The 8,919-nt window shown below is 58.5% G+C and overlaps 1 protein-coding gene across 3 annotated transcripts in view; it reads right to left on the reverse strand.

Annotated features, from left to right (window-relative positions):
* Positions 1-8,412, reverse strand: part of TNS3 (tensin 3) — a 215,542-nt gene extending 207,130 nt beyond the window's left edge. Inside the window, exon 1 of one of the 3 annotated variants that reach the window (XM_053897586.1) lies at positions 8,385-8,412. In XM_053897586.1, the coding sequence (XP_053753561.1) occupies positions 8,385-8,397 (13 nt within the window). In that variant the 5' untranslated portion in view covers positions 8,398-8,412. Of the gene's footprint in view, positions 1-6,928; positions 7,025-8,384 lie in introns of those variants that run through there. The other 2 variants (XM_053897594.1, XM_053897588.1) reach the window with 2 other exon arrangements.
* Between the last annotated feature and the right edge of the window lie 507 nt (positions 8,413-8,919).

Here is an 8,919-nt window from a genome sequence, read left to right on the forward strand (position 1 = left end):
TCCAGGGCCTCATGCTCCCAAGGCCGCTTCCCCGAGGGCTCCTTCCCCAGAGCCCCCAGGACTCCCCCTCTCTCAGCTTCCCTGCAACTCTGCAACTCTGTGATCCAACTCCAGTCCCCTTTGAAAGAAGGCCCCAGGCCCAGCCTTCAGGGAGCCCCGTGCCTGGCCTCAGAAGAAGCTTCCGTAAGGGGGAAGCCTGTAAGAATGTCTGCCCCTCCGCGTCCCCCAAACCTGACCAATGCCGCCAATACCCACGTTGGAAAAGATGCCGGTGAATCTGGTCCAACTGCAAGGCAGGGGAGATCTAGGGCCTGCTCCTTGGCATCCCTGACTCGAGATCCTACATGCATTCTTGGAAGATAAAAATTAACCAGCGACTACCAGGCTTGGGCCTCTTGCTCTCAAGGCGGCCGATGGCCCCGGCAGATCCTGTGCACAGGTCGGGAGGGTGGCCTGTCCCCAAAGCTCAGCACCTGCAGGGCCCCAGCACCGAGGCCAAACCAAAGCAGGCCCGGGTCCGAAAAGCGGCCGACGGAGCCCTGGGTAATTGCACTCATAGATCATAGACTCTGGCATGCGGTTCCCAGACTGAACTATTTATCCAAATTAAAACCATTCTCCAGAAACAGAATCAGACCCTTTTAATTGAAAATAAAACCAAGCAACTCTGAAGGCTTTTTTTTTTTTTTTTTAAATGAAAGACATTCTTCCTGCCTCGTTCCATTAATCACTGAGTTTACACAATCTGTCAAAATAGCTCAGTAAGAAGTCTCCGTCTTCCTTCCCCCGCGGGCCTGGTTTCTACCCTGTGGGCGCCAACTAGGCCCAGCAGTCAGGGATGCTGGGCAGACACAGAGAGGCTCTAACGAGCACATTGCGATGCGACTGTATATATCAAGGGGACGTCCAAAAGTCTGTGTCCTCTCCTGGGCACATGCCCAGCAGAAAGGAAAGCGGGGGCTAAAAAACAGATACCTGCACGTCCTCGACCACAGCGGCCCTGCTCACAACAACCAAACCCAAGTGACCCTCTCCGAAGGAGAGAATGTGCTCCATCCACACGAGGGAATATTCTTCAGCCTTGAAACGGAAGGACAGTCTAACACCTGCTGCAAGACGAGTGAACCTCGGAGGTCGTGATGCCGAGTGGGAAAAGCCCAAAAAGACAAATTGTGGGGCGTCTGGGGGGCTCAGTCGGTTAAGCGTCCAACTTCGGCTCAGGTCAGGGTCTCAAGGTTCGTGGATTCAAGCCCCATGTCGGACTCTGTGCTGACAGCTCAGAGCCTGGAGCTTGCTTCGGACTTTAAAAAAAAAAAAAAAGACAAATCGTGTGTGACCTCACTTGAACAAGGTCCCTGGAGGACTCATTCACAGAGAGAGAATGTAGGGGGGATAGAGCGGGGGGCTGGGGGAGGGGGTGGGGAGTTAGTGCTTCATGGGGACAGGGCTTCTCCAGAGGGAAACGGATCTGGGGATGGACAGCATGAATGTGCTCAACGCCGCTGAACTGTGCGCTTGAACTTTTCAAGTTAACGCGGAAAATGTTATGATTTATGTATTTTACCACGATACCAAAAAGAAGTTTGTGTTCTGACCTCGGTCAGGCTGGCAAGTCCTTCCGCGGACATGACGGGCCAGGATCTTGCTCAACAGCCCCCGTGCAGGGATGATGCATGCAGGTGGTGCATGCAAAGGACACACGGCCCTCACGTCCGCTACGACACATCCCTCTCCTGGGGCACTGTCACCGATGGCCGTGCGTGTGCAGAGGTGGTTACAGGGGGCAGGGGGGCAGGCGAGGGATGCATTTACTGCCTTGTTGGTGCTAAAGCTGCACGTGATCTCAGCGAGGTAAAGTCCAGAAGCACAGCCCTCCAGAACACTGCCTCTGGGCCAGTGCTTACAGAAAAACGGCTCTCCAAGTCGACAGCCAGCACGTATTGCGTGACAATTATTTTGTAGAAAGAGTCCGAAATCAATTTAAGAAGCTAAGACATCCACTACCTGGGAAGCTTCTCTGACTGGGGAACAATGTTGGTGACAACTGTCCCCTCCCCTCCTGGCCCAGGACAAGGGGAAATGCCTGCCCAACCGGCTGAGGGCATAGATAGGCCCCTTCCTTCCCTCACTGCCCAACCCCACCCCCCCACCCCGGGGGACTTCAGATCCCATCCTCAGATCACCAGGACAAACGAGTCCCACCACTTCCTCCAAGGATCACACTGCTGGCCCCCGTGGGGGATCAGATAGCGTCTCCAAGAATGCGGAAGTGGTATTCCAGCAAGAGACCCCGGAGCTATGGAAATTCAGCAGTGGCCCTGGGCCACAAGCAGGGAGGAAACCCCAACCCAAGTCCGAGAGGCAACCCCAAAGTCACACAAAACACCACCACAGGGCTTGCTCGTGCTGGTGTGAGTCCCCTGGAGGGCACCGAGGCCCCAGGCTGCAGGTGGGGAGCCCCAAGGACACTCCCCACGACAAAGGGCGGCTTTACCCCAAGTCTGTGGCCACCAGAACCCACTCTTTCCTCCCAGCAGGCTGCCCGAGCCATGCCTTTGATCTGCGTCCAAAATCCCCAGTAGGGAGGGAGTGAGGCTCAGGAAGCCCCTGGGAGGTGATGAATTAGGAGGGAGGAAGGCCAGGACCCAGTCAATGGAGCCCTTTTGTTCCCCCAGCCAGCTCCAGCCCGGCTCCGGGAGGAATGCGCACAGAACGCAGACGCCCAGCTAATGGCCCGGCCTGGCCCCAGGGCGCCTCGCCGGCCAGATGTGGGCCTGCCCACGCTTCTCCTGCGGCTCACGATGAGTGACAGGCAGCACCCTGCAGCTGTGTGCCGGGAACCGGAGAAGGGTCCCCACTCCAGGCCCGTCCTGCCTACAGCAGAGCCGCCAGAGGCCGGCAAGGCCTTCCGGGACACTTGCCTTCTCTGTAGGCTGCAGCTAGTTCTTGGGCCTTCTGAACCTCGGGGGGGGGTGGTTTCCCTGCTCACAGCCGCTCTCAGAAAGTCTACGCTCAGGGCACACCCTGCGGTGGCCTCTGAGCACAGTGCCAGCTGCCTGGAGCCTCAGCCTCCTGGACGGGGCCCACGGGCACAGCCCCGCCCCGGGAGCGTGAGCGGTTCGCCACTCGGGAAGCTGGAACGGGGGCCCACAGATGACTCCTAAAGCTGAAGAACAAAGCTGGGACTGCCAAGGGTGCAGTGAGCGCTCTCTGGTCTCCCCAGGAGAGGAAGAGGAAGGCGGGAGCCCCCACGCGCCACAATGAGCACTGACGGAGGAAGGAAGAGAAGCAGAAAGCGACAACAGGCTCCCTGTCCGAGGAAGCAGCTGGGGCAGGAGCCCCGCCAGCTGCGGACACCTCGCCAGCCCCTCGCGGGGACCCATGGAGACCCCTGGTCTTGGGAACAAGTCCCAAGATTGCAGATGGACCTGGGTTCCAATCCGGGACACCCCCCCCCCCCGCCCCCAGCACCACACCAAGGCACGCACTCAGAGGCTCTGCCCACCCCCCACCCGCCCATCACTAAGGCAGGACAGACTGTCCCCATCAGACCAGGGTTCCAACCAGCCCCAGGTCTTGAGAGCTCTGGAAAGCGGAGACAAAAACCACGCCTTGCGAGGAGGGTGGGGGAAGATCAGGTCCTGTGTCGGTGAGGACAGCTAAGCTGTCAAAAAGGTGCTACTGCAAGGCCATTAGCTGAGCACAGAGGCCCTGTCCAGCCCAGGGATGAGGGACAGACGCATCGGAAAGACTTCTCTCCCAGAGCTGGTGGCTCCAAGTTGCCTGATCAGGAATGCCCCACCGGAGGGAATTTTCCTGATTACCGACCAAGACTCCTTAAACACACATTTTTCATCAAATTAGCCCATTTGGGACAATATATATTAATACTAGATCACTGCCTTCTTTTTTAAAAAAAATTAACATAATTTTTAAAACGCGCAGGGGTTATTGCTGATGACACAGGCAGGGGGCAGTGACACAGGGGGGGCACTCTGACCGCTCCTAAGGGCTCCCCCAACCCGTGGTGGTCATCCTTGCCCTCGCAGGCCTCCCCCGCTCCAATTCAGCGGCTCCCCAGGGGGATTCTGGGACACCCGGCAGGGCTGTACCAAATCCAGGCACAGCAGATACCCAGATGTCCCTGAATGCACAGCCTCGTGGATGTGACAGAGCACCCCTGACCCACACTGCCCCATGGACATTCACCAAACACTGTGCAGACAGGCAGAAGGCAACAGGAAGTTCTAGAAACCAGGAGATTCTGGTTTCCTGCCCTTCTAGGAAAGGGACAGTCGTGGAGAGATAACCGTGTCTACCCTGAGCCCACTCCAGCTGTGGAACCACCCCGCCTGCTGTCCACAGGGCTCAGCCCATGAGAACAGACTCACAACATTCACTGAAGCCAGCAGAAGTCACGTTCAACGGCACTTTGATGGAAGCGATTCTGAATGTCTAGGTGTTTTAAAAGCAGCAGCAGAATGGTGTTCGATACCAGCTCCACATGGGCACCCCCAGAAAGGCGCCCCCCTGCATGCACCCCACCCCCCGCTGGGCAGCAAGGGTTCCAGCAGCTAGAACAGTGCGCAGGACCCAGACAGTGACAGTGACCAGTGACGGCTTCCTACACCCAAACAGTAGCTCTGACTTAACCAAACACCTACTGAACTAACCAACTAACCAGGAGTCCTTTTTCGGGATCGACAGAGGTGACTACAGGGGCCTCCAGGTGCACGGGGCACACATCACCCCGTGCTTACGGAGTTCTACCAGAAAGGGCCTGTATCTTCCAGACCCCAGCCCAGCTCCTGGGGGCAGAACCAGACCCCGCCGGAGGCCCAGCCCGGAAACAGGGCCTCTCCCAGAGAAAGTCATGGCTGGGAGGCACCCTAGGGGAGCCTCCCACTCAGAGAGCAGCGGCCCCACAACAGTAACACTGCTGGCTAAGGCTGGCGGGTTCTCCAGCAAGAACGCCCTGCACCTCTCCACCCCACAGGAGCTGGGGGGGGGGGGGGGGGGAGGCGAGGGGAGAGTGCTGGGAGGGAACAGAAAGCTTTCTCCCCACACGGGGGTGGTTTATGCCAGGCTGGTCCTAGACAAGGAGCCTGAGCGCCAGGGCACCAGCCAGAGCTTTGATGGGATCCCTGTTTGTCAATTTACTCATCTGTAAAATGGGCCAGCCAGCAGTGGGTCAGAAACCTTCCCCACTAGGCCCCTCCCCTCACTTTTCTTGCCTTTTAGCCTTCTTCCCAGGCCTTTTTTCCCCCCCTAAATCCCCATCAGCAACATCCCCTGCAGGACCATAATATTTGACCCCGTGACCTTCACCTCCCACAGGCACATTTGCAAGTTGCTCCTTTTGAAACCATTAGGTGCCAAACCTACACTTTGTAAAAGCTGGTCAATTTGCATCGAGGAGCACCCGGTTCCCAGCAGCTACTACTTTTCCCACCTTCTCAGTGCTTTGCAAAGCAAGAACTCAGCTGCTGCCACAGCTCACAGTTTGCACCTCAGCTGAGGAACCTGCTGTCAGAACCTGCATCCAACAGCAGGGGCGAGGACAGGGCCCTGCAAACCTCCATCCTGGCTGGAGCCCTGCGCCACACCACATTTCATCAACATGAACAAGATGCTCGGCCTTTCTCTGCCTCCGTTTGTGCACCTGTAAAATGGGGCAACAACCCCAGTCCCATCTGAGGAAGGCCACTGGGATGAAATGCAATAAAGGCATGAGGAGCATTTAGCACAAGCAAATGCTAAGTACCTGCTGTTACTATGTGATTACTTTGCCTCAGAGGTCACTATTCCTTGGCAATATTGCAAAGTAAGATACTATTACTTTGTCTTTGAGGTCAGGAGTCTGGCCTCCAGCCAGGTCCCAGGCAGCTCCCTGTGCACAAAGGTCCCCTCATGCTCCGGGACTGGCCTCATTCCCTCCACCCTCCAGCTGCACAGACTCGCCAGCCCCTCCCAGGCTCCTCCAGGCCTCTCCACAGAAACGCCTTTCTTAATACTTGTTGATTGATTTGCAAATATAACCTCCCAGGCCCCAGAGAGGAGAGAATCCAATCTCTTTCAAAGGGCAGAGAACTAACTACAGCACTTCAAAGACGGCAACAGGCAGACCAAACACACCAAAATGTCAAACCGGCTGGTTCCGAAACGCTTTGCAACTTTAATGCAATGAAAACTTTAATGAAATGAAAACTTTTACCCGATTTTCAGTGCATTTTTAGTCTTTGAGGATCACGTTCATGAAAACCTCCAGGTCAAAGTGTGTGGAGGACTGGAGCCCCCTCAGGGTCGGGGGACTTCTGAACAGGCAGTGACCGCCCTCGACAGTGCGCCCTGCTGGCCCCACTTCCCCGGGCGCTTTTATTAATCGCGGTGGAGAAGGGGGTCGCCCTCTGGCAGCTCCGGAGTCCCTTCCCGCCACACCACAGATTTTCACATCCCTTCAAGCAAAGACCCCAGCGCCCCGGTCGGGCCGCGGCGCCCACCCCGAACGCAGCCCCCCGCGGGCGCCCCGCGCGCCCCGACGCTCCCCCCTGCCGCTTGTCAGCGACTGCGCCGGCCGGCCGGGGGGCACGTGCCACAGGTGGCGCCGGCCCCGAGAGGCCCCCGCCCCGGGCGCCCCCCGCGAGGCTCCTGCGCCTTCAGAAGTCAGGAGGGAGCGCCCGGGGACCCCCGCCCCCGGCTCCCGCCCACTTCGGGGACCGGGACAGGGCCCCGGCGCGGCTCTAAGCCCTGCGGTCTCGGGACTCATCCCCGAAAGCGAAGTCCGCCGCGCAGCGCCGCCCCGGCCGCGCCCCCGGACCCCAGATCCTCGCCTCCGACCCCGCGCTGCGTCCCCGAGCCCCTCCCCGCGCCCGGCGCGCAATCGCGGCCGCCGGCCCGACACAAAGAGGGCGGCGGCGCGGCCCGGTACCTGGGCGAGCGGCGGGTCCCGCGGGGCGATGGCCGCAGCAGGCCGGGCGCCGAGCAGCGCGGCGGCAGCGCGGGCGGGCCGTCCTCCTGGCTCGCGGCCGCGCCCGCCGCAGGGCCCCCTCGAGGCGGCGCGGGCAATCGCCACCGCCGCGCCCGGCCGCCGGTCACCTGGCCCCGTGCGCCTCCGCGGGACCGCGAGACGGTGAACCCACCTGGGGGCCCCTGCTCCGAGTGTCCGCGGGCTGCGGGTGGGGCGCGAAGGGCTGCTGGGGTCCGGATCCCTGCAAAACTGGCTCGTTCGTTCACTCCTGCATTCACTCATTCATTCAGCCACGCACGCGTGCATCCGGCGCTAGGATTACGCGCTCTCGGGAACCTAGACCTCCCTGCCCGCCTGCAGCTTACAATCTAGTAGGGTCGTGCAGACGCAAAACCGCACAGCCACGACAGGCAAAGCACAAGATGCTTAACAAGTCCCTGGAAGGTCAGGCCAGTGGAGGGAGGGGTCAGGGAAGACTTCAAAAGTCACATGACTTCTTAAAATGAGCCTGGAGAAAGGAGCAGGATTTAGGCTGGCCAGGAGCATTCTGGAAGAGCTGTCAGGGGAAGAGGGGTGCTCAGGGGAGGAAAGGCAGAGAGATGCCAGCATCCCCCAGACCCACATATCCCCTCAGTCAGCCTCTCGGTCTTGGTTTTCCCACTAGTGAAATCCGGGAAGTGGGCAGCAACCTCCAAAGATCCCCTTGGAAAACGTACACCCTTTGGCAGAATTAGAAGCGCTGTACTTTGGGGCGCCTGGGGGCTCAGCTGGTTGAACATTCAACTCTTGATTTCCCCTGGGGTCATGACCTTGCAGTTTGTGAGATTCAGCCCCACCTGGGGCATAGGGATTCTACTAGGATCCCACCAGGAGAGGGCTGGGCTCGCCTTGAGGTGCAGTTACCAGGAGCGTCCCCTCATCAGGGGCCCAGCGCCTCTTCGCAAGTGCATTGCTCTACGGGGTAGCATTATTTCTCAAGATGTCAAAAGCACATAACTCATTCTCAGACTGAGCTGGGCATTCTTTCTCTGGGGTAAATGCTTCCTGAGCATTGAACCCCAGGCCTCAGGAATAGGACAGACATTTTTCCTGCCCTCTAGGAGACCCCAGCCCCAGGGCTGACAGGAGGGAGAGGGGGGACCCGAAATGGAGCCTCAGGGGAGGAGTCCACAGCCAGCTGACCCCTAAATGGGGCTGAGGCTGGTATTAACTATCTTCTTTTTACCCATAGGGAAACAAGATGAAATCCTAGATAATTTGTCCAAGGTCCCCCAGCTGCTCAGCAACAGAATATGAGAAAGATCCGGAACCATCAGGACAATAAGCTACGCTTACCCCTTTCGGAGCTGCCCGGCTTGCCCCCCCCCCCCCCAACATTCGCACCAACTGGCTCTTTGCTTGAACATCCCAAGCCTACCAGGTCTATCCATCTTGCATGTCAGAATCTGTCACGATGTCCAGGTCCCTAAGTGAACTCGAACTTCATAAGGTATCAGGATGTCCACTTGCCAGAACAAGGCCAGATACGCTCACGGCTGGGAAGCTGGGTGTCTTCATCCCTACCAGGCAGCCTCTTCTAGAATTTCTGTCCTCAAATTGCTCTCCCTCAAAGTCCCACCCGCCCCACTGCCTCTTGCCAGCTGGCCAGCCGCACCACCTCCTTATTTCTGGGGCTGTGGGGACTTGGAGGCCTATTGAGACAGTGTCTGTCCTCATTCACCCCCCTCAGAGCCCTAAGAAGGGAGGAGGCGACCTACACCTGGTGTTCTCGAATATTCTGCCTGCCAGAGTCCGTGCCACTGGCTCCCTGATTCAACAAAGTGCAGGTGGCCACACCTGCAGGGTGCTTTCTCAGGTCCGAGGCCGCCCACCTTCACTGCCCACAACTTTGAGTTTCCAAGAACTTCAACAAAGAGTGGGACAGCCACAATTATCTGAAAAAGGGACACGCA

The sequence above is a fragment of the Panthera pardus genome, unplaced genomic scaffold, assembly GCF_024362965.1.
Source record: "Panthera pardus isolate Hobbes unplaced genomic scaffold, ASM2436296v1 HiC_scaffold_8, whole genome shotgun sequence".
Lineage (NCBI taxonomy): Eukaryota > Metazoa > Chordata > Mammalia > Carnivora > Felidae > Panthera > Panthera pardus.